Source organism: Pseudopodoces humilis, chromosome 6, assembly GCF_049639895.1.
Source record: "Pseudopodoces humilis isolate 2021_Gansu_Grassland_sample_001 chromosome 6, ASM4963989v1, whole genome shotgun sequence".
NCBI classification, from domain to species: Eukaryota; Metazoa; Chordata; class Aves; order Passeriformes; family Paridae; genus Pseudopodoces; species Pseudopodoces humilis.
The window spans coordinates 48,779,648-48,796,882 of record NC_142205.1 but is presented as its reverse complement, the minus strand read 5'-3'; the positions used below and the strand labels follow the sequence as shown (position 1 = coordinate 48,796,882).

General features: G+C 42.0%; 1 protein-coding gene across 4 annotated transcripts in view; it reads right to left on the bottom strand.

Moving 5' to 3' along the window:
• The window catches only part of PPP3CA (protein phosphatase 3 catalytic subunit alpha), a 173,312-nt gene extending 156,409 nt beyond the window's left edge, over window positions 1-16,903 (bottom strand). The window contains exon 1 of one of the 4 annotated variants that reach the window (XM_014263150.2): window positions 16,289-16,903. In XM_014263150.2, the coding sequence (XP_014118625.2) occupies window positions 16,289-16,346 (58 nt within the window). In that variant the 5' untranslated portion in view covers window positions 16,347-16,903. The remainder of the gene's footprint in view (window positions 1-16,288) is intronic. The other 3 variants (XM_014263151.2, XM_014263153.2, XM_014263154.2) reach the window with 3 other exon arrangements.
• Window positions 16,904-17,235: the final 332 nt, after the last annotated feature.

Here is a 17,235-nt window from a genome sequence, read left to right as displayed (position 1 = left end):
CTAAGATGTTTGTTGATTTGGGGAGACAGGTTTGTTTTTCTTAGGTTGGCTATTTATTTATTTTTTTAAAAATCAAAAGGCACTCATTTTGGTAAACTCAGGAATTAGAGTTAGTAACCTGTGACCTAAAGCTCTTACACGATTGAAAACAGCAAAAAATCTTCTAAAGCTTCAGAATCTTTTCAGTACATAGCACAAAGTATTAATGCTTTTGACTCTGCAACACCTGCCCGGCGACACAACTACCCATAGCTCTTTCCCTATCTGAATGGGAAGTTAAATGCTACAGAGGAAATTGGTGGGGTTTCAAGAAGAAAGCTTTTAACACTAGCCTTTCCCTCCTAGAATGGTTCTGGTTTGCATACTCCTCTCCTGCTGCAGTGCCAGTCAACCAGAAACAGGCACACTTAGACAAAAAGGGGATGCTGTTCTGTCAGAAACTAACTAGCAGCATGCCTTGTATTAACCATTCAATAGCAAACATCCAAGCTTTTTCTATTTCCAATTCTACAGCAAAGTTTAAGAGCACCTGCTGATCTCAGGAAGATGTTTGTAGGATATTACAGTCCTACTGTGTACAAACACATTGCCTATATGGATCTTTTTTTCTGGTGGTTTCTTTGAAGAGAAACTAGACCTTTAACAGAGACTTCCACAGTGCTGCAGATACACAATCATGAATAAGTAGCTAACTATCCTCTCTGGTTCATTTATCATACTCAGCAGCTCTCACTACCAAAGGTGAATACTTCTTTCTCCTTTGAAGTACTAAAATGTATAGATGCTGAAGCAGAAAACAAAAGGTATTTCAAAGTCTTCTTGTGACTTTTCCCTAGCTTCAAGCAGCATCCTCTCTGACAGTTGTTGTATACTGAACTGGTAATAAATTCAGCCTGTTGCTTTTTCAGCCTCCTGCAACACAGAATATTTCATAGCCAGCCCATCTTGCTCCTTCCTAGGCCCCTACTACACTGAAACTTTCTGAAGACTCACCTCACTTAGAAGGCATCTGATAAAGCTTAGCAGGTACTCATCAAGAAATATTATTTTTGCATGTCCAGAAGGTGAAAGCGGGGATCAACAAAAAGGACAAAAAACCCCAACACACTGCTTTCAACAAGGACTCCAACAGTTAAATAGGTGCCATGTATTATTCCCATGTTTATAGATTATTATCTACAAATGCCCTTTTAGCCTTTTTTAAAGGGTATTTTTTTCAGAAGAGTGATGCATAGGAAATAAAAAAAACACTTTGAAAGAAACTTTTTTCACCACAATAATCTGTGGTACTGGATTAACATGAAATCAAGCAAAAATGATTCACTTTGTAGTTAAAATATAGTTGTGAAAGGATTTTGTAGCATTCTCTGGCTAGACAGGTAATCTAATCTCACCATTGATTCAGGTGCTCTGCACATTAGAAAAAGTAGTATTATTGCCACCAGTTATCTTTGAATAAAGATAAAACCTGAGTTTTTTAAGCCAAAAAAATGTTTCTGCTGAACCTTTAGGGAGGCAGTTGAAATCCTGGCCCTGCATCAAGGCACAGAAAGAATCCACTACTCTCCCACAGAACTTTATTTTTTGAGAATCATGATGGAACCAAGGTTTTGTTTTGCCAGTTTTGTTATATTAAAGCTTTTTTTTTTGCCTCAAGTCTTATGAAACCATAGTAATTTGTTAGAATTTGATGATAAAATTATTTATTAGAAGCAGCTTGAAACATCTGTTCTGATAAAGCTAAGGCACAAACTGAAGTCACTTTTAAATATGTTCAGCTTAACAGAGCATCAGGATACAGAGGATTCCCAACAACAAATCCCAGCACCATGTATCTTCCACCAGAAATAAATTATATTATTTCAATATAACATTTCAATAGCTATACATTAACCTTTCCTCCATAGTCAAATATCATCTCATAAATATAAACCATAGAAACAACTTCCTCTGGTGACTTAGAGGTGCCCACTGTGCTAAAAAAGCTGTCTCTGCATGGCTGTAGCTGAGCAGAAGATGATGACATAACCACTTCAAGAGAAATGTCCTGGAGCACAACTAGATATATATCCCTGGAATAGCCATTCATGCTTCAGGTAGGTGAACACGTGCTACTAACAGCACCTGCAGCTTGTTGTGCTTTCCCATCTGCTCTTCATTTCCATGTATTCAAAGCACCTCCTCAGCTCCTTTGTTGATGTCATTTGCCAGGAATATCTTTCCACGTCATAGTATCTATGTTAAACCTATCTCTTTCTTTTCTTTTCTTTTGTTTTTTTAATTTGAGGTAAATCTTTGACACTACTTGCCTTTGGGCAACCAGTAAGTTCTCGAGAACTACATTTTTTTAATTACAGATAATTAAATCAAAGCTTTTGAAATTAAGTCAAAGGCACTAGAAAGCCTTCTCCCCAGTTATTGTTCAGTGTGTTGCAAAGACAGTAAATGCATTTAAACATCTTTCATAGGGATGGTATGTTTGCCCTAGATTTTCATTTATGTTATGATTTATAATACACCAAGGCAAATCATGCTTTAAATTACAGTATCTTTTTCTTCAAATGTATCTAGTCAATTGAGCAACCCTGGAAACTACACTTCCAAAACAAAATACTACCTCCATTATCCAGATTACTTACCCATGAAGGTGATGCCATCTGCTATTGCTCAAAACTTCTAGAATGGTTGCTCTACTAACTTTTCTAAAGCAGTCAACATAATTTTGTCATACTCTGAACTTTTCCAGATGCTATTTTCATTTCATTTTCTGATACCACATCAAGAGATTCCCTTATCTCAGGTTTGATTTTAGTTTTACACATGCAAGATTCAGGTATTTCCTAGTCAGGTTTAAAGAGCAACATCCACCCTCATAAGGAAACAAACATGAGAAAGCAGAGAGAAAAAATGTGCCAGTGAAATGTGTCTGAGCTGAAAGACAATTGCCACCCCTCCCAATTTCAACTGTCATGCCACTGTGAAAAAATCAGATGAACCAAGGACTAGGGAAAGACAACTACTTCCTTCCAGTAATTAGAAAAGGGACCTTTCAGATGGTCCTATTAGAGGCACTGTCAGTAACTATGGAAGATTTATGTAAAATTCTTTCCCTTTTTCTTACAGTTGCCCAAAGCAAAGTACAGTGGTCATACTATCTGTCCTGCTTTCAAGCTACACCAAACTCCAGAGCTGCACATGCTTGGGAGATTCTGAAACTTCTCAAGAGTGATAGGTGCAAATATTTTGCCAGCATCACTACTAGCTACATGTGGATGCGTTAACTCAAAGAAATATGTATCTATCTTCTCAATGCAACGTACCTTGCTGCTATGCCAAGATAATTATTTACATGGTGGACCCTCAAACACACAAAGCATTCTTCCTGTAGAACACCTTATTAGCAAACATAACTGCATTTTAAGGGAGATTTCTGTATTTCATGCTGGATCAAAAGGCCTCTGAATTGATCACGTGTTTTAATTATCCATTTAAGAGAGCTGAGTAAAAGGTGATCACAGAAGAGTTGAGGTTGAAAGGGGACCTCTGTTGGTCAGCTGCTCCAACCAATACCTGTGCTCAAGCAGGGCCAGCTAGAGCCAGCTGCACAGAGCCCCATCAAGACGGCTTTTGAATGACTCCAAGGATGGAACTCCACAACCTCTCTGGGCAACCTGTGCTAGTGTTGGAAAAGCAGAAACTCACTGAGAGCGGTCAATTAGCACCTGTTACCTCTTGCCCTGTCACTGGGCACCATTGACAAGAGCTTGGCTGCCCCTTCTCCATTTCTTAAAACCAGTTTTCATACACCCAGATAAGGCCCCTCTGAGCCTTGTCTTCGCCACACTCAGTGGCCCCAGCGCTCTCAGACTTCCTCAAATGAAAGATGCCACAGGGCCATCTCTGTGCACCTGAACTTGTTTAAATATGTCCATGTTTTTCTCATACTGGCGGGACCAGAACTGAATCCAGCACTTCAGGTGTGGCCTCACCAGTGCTGAGGAGAGGATACACCTCTATCAACCTGCTGCAAACAATTCTCCTTATGCAGCCCTGAAAGCTCTTGGAAAATTCTCTAATACAACCCCATAAAAACCTCTGTCTCCACAAATCAAGGGGTGAAAGCGAAGAGTCTAAAACAATTTCAGAAGCCATAGCAACCGGATTATAACCAAAAGGATACCTCAGAGTAACTCACTCATGGACAGTACTTCTGAGTACTTCTGAGATTAGCCAAGGTTATACAAATAACCTACAGCAAGATATGTCTGTTACGATAGGATACAAGATGTGAGGTTAATAGTGCACAAAAAACTCACATGCATTTAAGACTTCTTAATTAAGACTTTAATGACAGTGATATCCCTCATCTTCTCTGTGGTAAAGAAGCAGTATTTACATGTGAGGTGTCCCCTGAGATTCAGAGCTCCAGGGAAGGAACAGTACCTTGTTAAAAGGATAGAAGTATGCTATTCCCTAATGTACAAGCTTTCTGTATGTATAAATTAACTTTCATATACTTCCACATATCACACAAACTGTGAGATACGGACCAATTACTAAGAGCCCAGCAAAGTGCAACAAAGATGACTTAAGGGACCAAGGCACATCTCCTATGGTTAAAGGCTGAGAAAGCTGGGGCAGGACCAGATGATCTCCAGAGGTCCCTCCAAGTTAACCATTCTGGGCTTCTGTGAAGCTGTCAGAGCTTGTGCTTTTTCACTGAGAGCGATTGAGAAAGGTACTTTGACACATCATTCATAAAAATTACAGATACACTATTTCTCCACTGAAGTGGAAGGCAGAAGATTAAATGATAAAGGGAGGAGAAAAAAAAAACTAAATCAAACCATACCTGACGAGGCAGTCAACAGCCCAGAAGTTAAAACTTGATGAGTGCTGGTTCTTCCCATTTTGTAATACAAGTATATTTTTTTGAATTCACTTCTTTCCAATAACCAAAATTAACCTTATCTCCGGATGCTCCAAACACAGCATCCTAAAGTCACATTCACCTCCGAATTACTGATAACATAAGGACAGATTAAAAATTGTTATGGTTAACAAAAGCTATAAATACTTTATCTCAGCAAACTTTTTTTTTTTTTTTTTAATATGCAGAAAGTTCTTTCTCTGATAATATAAACCAAACTTTCACCAGCTGCCTTTGCCAGTTCTCTGCTTGTTCAGAGTCAAGTTCTCCAGAAGCTACCACTCAGCTTCCTGCCCTACTGCACAGGCACCTCCACAATACTCACCTGAGCCAACAGGACTCGTGAGGCAAAGCAGTACCAAAACAGCTCTCTGCTTTGGCTTTCTAAACTACCTTAGTTCTAAATTCCCTTAGTAACACTTCACTGCACTAAACACACACCCCCTCGCCACTGTGCTCTTCATTTCTTCTTCCCAAACTCCCCATCTGTAGTCCCAATACACCATGTTATGCCATTAGGCTCCCCTCTAGTAATCACGGACACCACTGCTTGGGTGACACAGGATAGCAGATTTCTCAGGGAAGTAAATAATGCTCCCACACCTGTCTGGTACATACATCTTTAGTACTACCCGTGTGATTTTAAGAGTTTCTCTATTATATCCGAAAAATAAGTTTAACAGATTTTATTTAAGGTGACCCAAATGTGTTCATTAATGAAGAAAACTTCTTTGCAAAGAGTTACAGAAAGAAAATGTATACATAAAGTCTTCTGCTTGTTTTTCCAATAATAAAGAACCATATACGCTTACACAGGAAACATTTTATACTACACTTCTGAAGAGACAGCAACAGCGAGGCAAACTTTCTTGGCAAACCAGCGACCTTCAAACAGACAAGTTCATCCTCCCTTGGTAAATGAGCATTGCAAAGCAGAAAGGCACTTAGCTCACTCTTAAAATAAGAGCTAATGCTGTGAAAGATCAGATATAACAAAGTAGTTTAAACCAAAGAGAAATCAAGCACTGAAAAAGGAAGGCCAGAATAAGAAATCCTAGGATGACAACTTGATTCACAGTTTACTCAAGTTAATGAAAGACTCCAACTCCCACAGATTTCAGCGGATTATGAAACAGGTCCTGCAGAGGGAAATGTTCCAAGTCACAAACAGCAGTGTCGTATTTTGATATGTAATTGCCACCACTGCCTATGAAGAAATCCCTGGTGTAAAAGAGAGAACAAATACAATAATCTCGCTTTCTCATTTTTAAAATGATATGAAAGAAACAACAAAAGAAAGTTATTGAAGAGAATTAGATTGTTCCCAGCTGTTGTCACAAAGTACTACAGCTGTTCGTGTCATTGCAGCTAATGACCAGTTGCACTTTTTTAAAGATTGTAACACAGTATGACCATTGTAATCTACATCAAACTGAAACTTGGCAAGCATCATGGAAAAAAGACTAAGAAATTATTTAAATACTGCTGAATTTTATTTCTTAATTTCTGTTCATGGGTTGGTTTTGAGTGTTTTGGGGGGATAGGAAGGGATTTTGTATGAATGGTTCTTTATTCAAAATGTTGATTATGTTCACCTACATTAAAAAAACATGGTAAATAACATGTATTAAATTATCAAATTTGTCTTTTCCAGTAATAAAAAGAGAATTCAACTAATAAATCCTGGAGTTGTTTTTTTTTTCATTGAAAAAAGGTGTGTGACTAAAAGTCTCAAGTTCAAAGACAATGATGAAACATCTTTTCTCTGGAACCAAGGGTAGGCTTCACCATCAAGAAGCTTTTAATTTTCTTGAACTATACATGAACCAAATCATATTTTTTCATAAAGATTCAAGTACACAAATGCAAAGAAAAGGTTAAAATAGAAAAACCCATATATATATATGTATATATATACATATAGATGCAGAAAGAATTTTCAGATACAAGTCTGTCTAATGGAGCATTACTCCTTAACATATGGAGGAAAAGCTAGGGGAAAGCATATGCTCCCACATAAAATCTCCACAAAACCTGAAACATACTATTTCAAGTAACTTCATGTAATTTCTCAAGAAAATTAGAGAGTATTGGTTCCTCTCTAGCCATGTGTCGCCCTCCAGGATCATCCATATAGAGCTATAGACCGCAAAGAAATCACAATCCTGAACTGCTTTTTATCTTCCCTATAGTTATCAAGAAAATCAATAATTCATAAAGAAAACTAGAAGCCATTTTACCACTTTAAGACATAAAAACACTGCCAGAGAAATTGCAAATACTCTAGAAAGAAGACCACCTAAATATACACTGCTTCGACCCATTTTCTAGCACCAGTGTGGGACTGTTACACAGCTGCAACAAAATACCTATGATAATGAAGGTTCCTTATCCCAAAGAAAGAAAAAATTGTTAAACGTGTACTTATAACCAAACATAGCAACATATAACAAGTTAGAAGCTGAGCCTATTTTCCTCACTTTGGGATATCTATCTAGACTGGAAAGGATTTCTTTCTAAATGATGGTCACTTCAAAACACGAACAACTTTGAAACTTTATGCAGCCACACAGTTACTCATCTGTCACTATCAGCAAATTAAAAAAAATAATAAAAAAAGTAAAATTGTACACCCTATCTTCAAAGACACTCATAAAAGTCTAAATTAAAAATAAAAATCTAATCACACTCTACATGAGACCAAAACTCTTCAGTCTGGACTTTATTAATTAAGCCTATTGAACAATGCCCAGAGTGACTGTTGTAAGACTCTCTGTAGCATCACATATGCGTAAGCCATTATTAACACATGTTATTTTCACCACTCCAATCAGAAGTTCAAAGTGCACTTCCTTTCTTATGGCAGCATTGTACAAAAAGATCAAGTCTGCACAATTAGGAAGTATTGAACAAACACTGTAGCAGAATTTGCTCTATAGCAATTTTGTTTTGTTTTTTTTTCCTTGCTCCATCAGCTCTACATTGTGCAACAGTCAAGATAACTCAAAGGACTTTGGCCAAGAGGAATCTGATGCAATAAAATGTCTAAACTGAATGCCTCTAAAAGATGGAATGGAGAAAAAGGAGATAGGAAAGAATACTGTTATACCAATAGCTGTCACCATCAGTACATGTTTAATCACATTACAGCACTTTTTAACTTTGAAAGCTTTATTTTATTAACCCAGATATGCCTATCTGAAAGATGAAAAAATAGGCACTGCTTTTTTCAAAGATTTTTGCTTTTTTAGCATGGTTTTGCCCTCCCTGTTCCACAAAAGTTTGGTACAGCCTCCATACAGACTAGGTTCTGCACCTTCTACACATAAAGTTTAAGGTGAGGGTTTTAAAATTCACTCATCTGTGGTGAGTCTCAGGATTCTTCTCAAGTATTACCGACTTCTCCAAGTTTTCTTTCATTGCTAACTAACTTCCACGTCTGATTATAAAAGCACCAAAACACGAGGGCCCATACTACCTCCCTTGCAAATTAACCAAGAACACGCTGTCCACGCTAGTTTCGCAAACTACACAAGTTGGAACAGTCACAATCAGAGTGTTCAACATAAACCACTAAGAAACCTGCAAGTGGCAGCTGAGCTGCAGAATAGAGACATCCTTCTGTGACAAGCTGGGTAGAGCTTGAGCAGCACACTGACAGTGGAGCTATTCACTGAAAAGAAAGCTACAGTCAGCAGCTGGCTGCAGAGTTACAACAGAAGTCTGAGAAGAGGCAGAATATACTTCCCCTGTTCTCACAGGATTCCCCAGGCACCTAAAGATGCACCAGAAGACTCAGTGTTCTATGAACCTCTTCCATTAAATACATGCACCCAAATCTACCAGGCAGCACCTTAGGCTGCTCATCATACTTAGCAATAAGCAAATAAGCACAAGAGCACAATAAGGAGAGAAGAGTTTGCAGAAATGCAGGACAGGAACAGATAGGAAAAGAAAGGGCATTTGGAAACATGAGAGGGAAAAAGCATTAAAAACCCAACTTGCTGAGAAGAAATAGGAGCTACAACAGAAGTTCAGCACAGCTTTTAATTACAAGTAGAAAGAAGTCTGAGCGATAGACAGTTTTCAAATGAAATGTTTTCAAAAACTGTTTGAATATGTGCTAAAGTGAAAGGATGCCATCTACACCTTAGACACATGCATCCCCAGACACACAAGAACTAACTTCCAATTTAAACTAACATTTTTAATGTGTTGTGCCTTTCCACTCTGCTTCTTTTCCTCTCCAGCTCCAAACATAAATGGCGTTAATTGGAAATTAGCTGGAGATGATGCTGGCATTCTAAATCAATCTTAAAGAAGACAGTCATGTTCTCCTCATACAGCAGTGTTGCTGTATCAATGTTACCATGTCTAAGCTCTCTTATAAATAGAGATATCAGTCCATTCAAAATACACATAGATGACTATCAAGGAGGTAGTATCTGGAGGTGTTATTTCAACAGTGGCAGCTTTCTGGCGGACAAGTAAATAGGGTAGGAACTGGGTAAGGTTTTTACCTTGAAAAGAATGATTTACTATCATAGCCCTCATTGTTTCCCTGTTTTTTCACATGTGATCTCCAGTCTCTTCCTTCATTCAGTAATTATAGGAAAATAGTAAGTATGTACCTGGAGTACCACCTCCAGCAATTCTACATCTCAATCTACAACCCAAGTGGCAGACCACTCAGTGAGCCACACACTTAGGTGAACATACACACTTAGGCTGCACATGCAGTATAATGGTTTTCAAAGCTGACATGACACTTTCCACCATTACTGAGCAGACATAAAATGATCTTTTATGGGGGAAAGTCAAGGTAAATGACGGATTATCAGAAGAGGAAATTATTTCAGTACTCAGCTGAAGAACCATTGTGAAATCATAGCCTATATTTGATTCATGAAACCACATACAAAAGAATATAAGAAAGCACCTTTTCATGAAGATGATTTGAAGTGGCTTTTACTTCAGAAACTTGTGGCTTCTTTTATGGCATGCTTACAGTAAGTGTTAAGCAGCATCTCCCCATCTCAAAATACTCTTAAGGAAGTACTTTCTTCCACATTCCTTGAAGCTATGAAGAAGAAAGTAATCCCCACTATATACTGCTCCAACATCACTGAGAAGCCTAAGATAAATTAATATTTACACTTAAATGGAGTACCAAATTTAACTTATAGTCCTGCTTTTGTACTATAAGTAGGAGCCACCCAGCAAAACAGAAGAAACTGGAAAAAAAAACTGTTGAGTTGTGAGTATCCAAGCTACAGATACTTATTTATTGACATTATCCAAGATTACTTTTGATAGAAAATCCATTTAGAAATACCAGACGGAAAACACTGTGCTGACTTCTAGAAGCCTAGAACTACAAAAAGATAATTTAAAATATCAAGTTATACAATCAAAGGTAAATATATTTTGCACGTGATCTTCCTACCACAACCTGCACTGAAATGCAAGCATATCTATGCAACAGCTATCATCTCTAAGTGAGATACACGTGATGGAAGAAAATACCATTCAATTTGGATATGGATAGCAGAGAGAAAACAACTGTTCTCTACAACATCCCCCTATGGAAAATTACCTCAACTGGCTCATATTTTCCAATTAAGTTAAATGCTGATATCATCCAGTATGTACTCCTCTTTCAAGATTACCAACAGCGGTATTAAAAGCACCAGCTCCCTAGCGAGACTCAGTCAAAAAGAGCAAGCAACACAAGGCAGCTTTAGCCAACATGTAATTCAGAAGCACACAAAAGGTTTTTAACACACAAACAAGGCAATTTTGTGTCTCAACTTCATATCAGTCCTACGACTCAGCACACTCAGCAAGCCACTCTCATCATACAGAGCATGAGAAAAGTCTCCCACCTATGCAGGGCAGCAGTAACTCTGTTAAAAATGTACCCTTCAGCATGTGCACGATTTTCCCCCTATACAGCAAAAGATTTGCTTCACTAAAGGGCTTATTTACAAAATGGTCTTAATGACTAAGAGGCTCAGTGAGTTCATAAATCAAAAAAAATCACCAGCTTTATTACACATAGTCATCAAAGACTGTACTTTGGTTTTGTTTCAGTTTCTCAGCACCACATTCATAATCACTCACGAGCATTGCACATGTACCACATACACACACACAGATTTACACCATGTAAAACATACAAAGACTGAAACACCTAAGTGTCATCCAGTTGATAAAATTTACTGGTCTTACAAGTATTAATTTAGTTTTAACATGAGGTAAGAAAAAAGTTACATACATAAAAAAACATAACACGGCAACCTTATTTTCTTTCCTAAACAACCATAATATCTCTTCAAGTATATTCAATTGTTTTCTGCTCCTAGGTGCCTCTCACACAGCTTGTTTCATAAAGGTACCAGGAGATTTTCAGCTATGGAGTTACTAAATCTGAGGTGGATGTACACCTGTTCCTTCAAATGAAGGCTAAAGTGGATAAGGAAGAGAAGGTAATCAATCCCCAGCTGTACCAGTGCCACCTTTCTGGCATAGCTGTGGGTGGATTCTCTAGTTAGTAATACACCTTGAACCCAGATGCACTAATCCTCAGAACAAGCAGTATATTCCTAAGTAGTACAACAATAAATTAATTAAAAGTAAACTGAACTCAGCTTTTCTGTGCCAATAGAAACAGCTACAAAGCAACTCTTTCTTTTCCCTCCTGAGGATCAGGTAGACACAATCTTCAGCACCCTCAAAAGAGAGGCATATCCTTTACTGTATTAGACAGTTATAACTATTTAAGTAACCTTGGTCCTTGTCATAAATAAGCATACACAAATTTACACCAAAATACATGCCAAATCCAGCAGCATTACAGACATTCAGGTCAACACAATTGCTCAAAAACCACTGAAGCATTTGCAGGACACATCTATGTTGGAAAAATTGAACTCAATTCAGAGTGCGACAGAGGCAGGCTTCTGCAATTCACCAATGCTAGATTCCAGCCTGGAGCACCAGCCTTTGGTGAATACGCACAGGTCTCCGCGGACTAATGGGAATTAGCAATGAAGTTTAGAGTTTCCATTATTGACAGCAATTTTACCTCTCACAAATCTGAAATTAACACTGATGGCTACGTATCGATCATGAGCTGGCATTCATATTATATTACAAACAACTGTCAGCCTGCACTTTAGGAAAGCATTAACAATGACACAGTCTGAAATTCAAAGACAGCAGAGAGCAGTGTCTGGTTTTATTGCATGTTGTCAATTGCAAATATAATCATGTACGCCTCTCCATGCAACACACAAGAGGAAAGACTGCCAACATCAAGAATCACAAGCCATGGCTACAGCCCTTCTAAACAGCCAAGACGATTATTTCACTGTAACTCTACTTCCAAGAAAAAAGCACCAAACAAAAACAAAAAAAAACCCAAAAAAAAAAAAAACCACACAAAAGCATACAACCATCTGACCTGCCCAGAAAAAAATTGGAACAATTATTGTACCTAACTAACTGCAAGATTTCCAAGAAATACCGACTTCACTTTTTTGTACGACTACCCCAGCTGACCTTCAAAGCTTTTATTTAGGATTTTTATGCTTTAGTGCAGTATTCCTCAGAGGCACTAAAAAAACACTAAATATGTTGAGGAGGTCAAGAAACATGATACAAGGCTTTTCCTTCCCCATGGGTGGGGTTCAAATCTTGCTAATGTCAGTAGTGAGCCAAAGCTGTTGACATCAGGCAGCTGAGCCATGTGGAAAGAGCTACTATCCTCAGTCCAGTTTTTCCTGGACAGGTATTCCTACCTTCACAAGAACAACCAAACCCACACTCTGGCTGGCAAGTCTTAGGAATCAGAAGCAGCATGGATAAGGAATAACTTCCTCAGTCCTGAAGATGAACAAGAACTTTTAAGACAGTTCTGTTCAAGTAAAAGCTACCCCTTACAGCTAAGAAAAAGACAAGGAATTTCAATTCATAACTATATCGAGTCAGCACCTCCTGCAACAGTATACTGTCCTGAGCCTTGATCCCACAAACTTCTGAATGCACCTGAACATACCGTTTATCATATTTGCAGTCAACAGACCGAAGTGTTGCTCCTCTACAGTATAACAAAATCCAGAGTAAAGATGAATTGTGTAATTTGCACCACAACATACACACCATCTCACCAGAATAAATTGCAAGTACCCCCTCAAACCATAACTGCATTCTCTGGATTCATTTTTCTTTTTCATTTAGCTCAACAAAACCGATGGTTTTGTCAACTTTAACAGGAGTTAATTTACTTCTGGAAAGTTAACATTACACACAAACTTGAATTTCATCTTTACACTGCTCATCATATGACAGTGTAAGATCTGCATAACAAAGCCAGAAGACCAAAATGTTAAAAACATTAGGGGCTCCCAAGCCTTTTTCCCCTCATTCCAAAAGCATGTTTTATTTCTGAGTCAAATCAGTTTAAGTACAGTACAGACAATTCAAAAAGCAAAGCAAAATGAGTGTGAGGTTAAATCCTCGCCTATGGAAATACTCCACTTCTCCGTATATTTGAGCTTTTTAGGCACGAGAAGCAAAAAACAAAACCAAACCCACAGGAACCCCCTAAAGAAGCAGCTCTCAGCCACAAGCAATTTGCACAAAGCTGCTGGAACTGTAATCCCCCAAGCCCATCCCATCGTTATGTAACAGTGCCAAGCCAGGATTTTTCACCAGCCAGCTCAGAGTTACTGTTAGAAGGAAATGTCTCTTCTCACACACCAGCAATAGAGAGGGTTAAAAAAAAAAAAAAAAATCAACAAAACACAATAAAATCAAACCAAAAAAATCGCACACAGGCAAGCAGGGGAAAAAAATTAATCCAGAGAATAAATCCATGTTAAAGGCATTTCCTTTTCAGGGTCTTACATGGTATCCTAACTTAAAAGAACTTAACTAACTTGCTTTCTCAGGTTACACCTTGCCAGTGTTAGAATACCTGTTTTTTCTCTCTAAAATAAAAAGATTTCAACTACTTATATAGGTGCTCACAATGTACCTTTTTATTTAATTCTTCTTTATTAATTTAACACTGCGAGTCCGTTTCAGTTGTTCAAGAGGGTACAAATCACATCCTATACGATAGAAACATCAAAGTTATCTTTCCTTTATTACCACCGTCTTCTTGATTTCCTTAACATCCATATGAAGGCAGTGTGAAGTGCCTATGAGGCAGCAAAGAATAATCCTATTAACAATCAGTTTACTGTGTGCTACACTCTTCAGATGCTATTTTAAGACCTTAAAAGGATTTCAATATTTAATAGAGGCCTGAACAAGATCTTCAGATCTACACTGAAACACTGACATTCTGAGACAAACATTTAGCAGGGGCAGTGGACAACCAAGCAGCACCTATGTCCGTTTTCTTCAAGACCTGAGCTCAGTTTAATCAAGTTGATTTCTCTTTGAGTTGCATTATAAAAGTATTTAACTACACATACTGCTAAGTTTTCTTAGAAATAATGGTTTTAGATGTTTGAGACATTTAGATGTGTGAAAAATGCAAAGAGCAATTCCTGACAAAACACATTTAGATGAGCTGAAAGCACTGAAGGTTTTGTAAATACTGAAATAATTCCTATTCATGACAAACACTGTCTTAGGCCAAAAGAAGTTCTGCCACAGCAAAGATCAGGACATTTGGCCATGTATTAGAGCCAAGCAGATTAAGGAAATTTAAAAAAATAAAATTAAGTTCTCCTAATAGGATGGCCATTTGTTGTTTCTACAAAAGAAAAGTACCAGCTAAACACAGGCTTTAAAGCCTACTCTTGGTGTGATGTAACAGACTGCAACTTAAATTGTAAATACTCCAGATATTACAAGGTAAAGGTGAATTTACAACTGATTTTCTAAAAAAATCTTACAATTATGTTTCTTACAATATCTGAGTATCTACAATTCCCTTTGGAGGGGCATAAAACGAACTAAGAGGGGAAAAAGGCATACGAAGGTAAATGTAAATATAAACACAAAACCGTAGGTAACACATCTTCCCAAATAATATTTACACTGAGTGCTTCACTCTGGCATACACTCATGTAAATACAAAAGTGCACATATTTCAAGGCCATTTCCATTTCTAGTTTCCCAGGATCTGGACACATGCATGCTGCACCTAGGATTTGTGCTATGTCCACATAGCATACGGGTTATAACTTAACCGGGTGAAATACACTAGAGCTGGGTACACTTGGCCGTGTGCCAAGTGCGGAAGGAAAGAAACAAACAAAAAGCAAACAAACAAAAAACCCAGACCACTAAATAAATACACGTGCACTTCCTACACACCGAGAAATGCACACGTGCAATTTACATCAGGCATCATCACCCCAGTAAATAAAACCTTGGTCTGTACTGCGGGGTACAACGTGTTGTTAACCCAAACTCTAATTTGTTTATACGGCCGAGGCTGGCAGCACACTCGTACCTCCGAAAGAGAAAAAACCATGGAGCCCATGCGTGTTTGTGCCGAGCACCCTCACGCAACATCTGCACGCACACGCGGGAGCACGGCCACGGTACGCCCGCTGGATAACTTCACATCCTAGCAGGCCGGGCCATCAGCTAGAGACGGCGATGCAGGAGGAGGAGAAGGAGGAGGAGAAGGAGGAGGAAGCAGCCTTCGCCGCCTCCCACAACGCCCGCGGCCCGCGCCCACGGCGCGCTCCCCCTCGCCCGGCATCCCCGCCGCGGGCGCCGCGGGGGCGGCCCTGAGGGAGCGGGGCACGGGGGAGCCGGGCGGCGCAACCGCTCCCCCCCAGCAGCGGCGCTCGGTGTGGGAGCGGAGCCCCGGCTGCTGGCGCGGGGAGGTTTCCAGGCATCCCTGCTGCATGCGGGGACCAGAACGGCAGTGACAAGCGGCGGCGGCGCAGCCGGGGGGGGGGGGGAGTGGGGGCTCCGGGGGGCGGGGACCGGAGGAGGAGGAAAGGGGGATGCCCAGAGGAGCTGGCGGGCTGGGGGAGGGAGCCGAGCCCTGCCCTCCTCTCCCCCAGGCACCGGGGCGGGGGAGGAAGCTGGGGCTCCCCCTCTCTCTCACGCCAGCCCTGTGCAGCGCCTTCGAGGCGGAGGGGGGGGAGGCGGAGGGGGGAGGAAGGGGGGGAAATGCTGCAATGTAGCGCCGGGCAGGCAGGCGAGGGAAGCCGCAAACCCTCCACTGGGGCCCGGCGCAAGCCCCCAGGCCGAGCCCACCCCTCCCAGCTGCCGCGCCACCGGCAACCCCGCGGTACCTGCCCGGGGCGGGGAAGGGGGGACGGCAGCAGGGGGCCCGGCGGGAGGACCCGGCCGAAAGGGCGGCGGGGGCGCAGCACCCACCTTTCACCACCCTGTCCGTCGTCGATAACTTGGGATCAGCGGCCTTATGCTCCGACATGTCCGGCGGCCGGGGAGGCGGCGAGGCTCTCCCCCTTCGGGCAGGGCAGGCGCGGGCTGAGGCGGCGGCGGCCGCTGCGGTCACGGCTCCGGCTCCTCCGCTGCGGCCGAAGTTGCCGCGTCCCGCCGCCGCTCGCTGGCTCGGCTGGGCTCTGCCGCGCGGTGCCTTCCTCCTTCGTCTTCCTCCACCCCCGTCCTCCTCTTCCTCCTCCAGTTAATTATTGCTCGCTTTCAATCACGCCTCCGGGCTGTGCAGGACGGCTCGCTCTTCCCCCCCCCGCCAAAGACCCCGGCGACAACACCCGCAGCGGACGGCTGTCAGGCAGCGCCGGCAGGAAAAGCCGCGAGTGGACGCGGGCAGCAGGAACAGCCAGGTTGCACACGCAGCGGCCAGCCCCGCGCTTCCTTCCTCCACGGCGCGCCGCTCCGGCTCCTCCCGCCGCCGCCGCCGCCACCACCACGGCCGCCGGCGCACTGGATGGGGATCCGGATCCGTGTCTTCCCCGCCGCCCCCCGCAGGGTCTCTCCCCGGCTCGCACCGACACCGGCCGCGGCCCCGCGCGCCGCTGCACACGCTCCGCCGCGCAGCCCCCGCGCGCCGCCCGGCCCCGCCCGCCCGGCTCCCTCTCCCGCGCGCCGCCATTGGCCCGCGCCGCGGTGCCACTCACTGCCAGCGGCCCCGCCCCGCGCGCGCCGCGCCGCCCAGGTGCGCCCGCCCGCCGCGCCGCGCGGAGCGCCGGGGCCGCGCAGCCCCCACCGAGCGGCCGCACGGCCCGGCCCGGCCCGGCCCGATCCTGCACGGCATGGCCAGCCTGTGGCCGCGGGAGGGAGGCTGCTACCTGCCGCTCACGGGGGCGGCGGCTACGCGCAGGGAAACGCGCCTGCGTGCC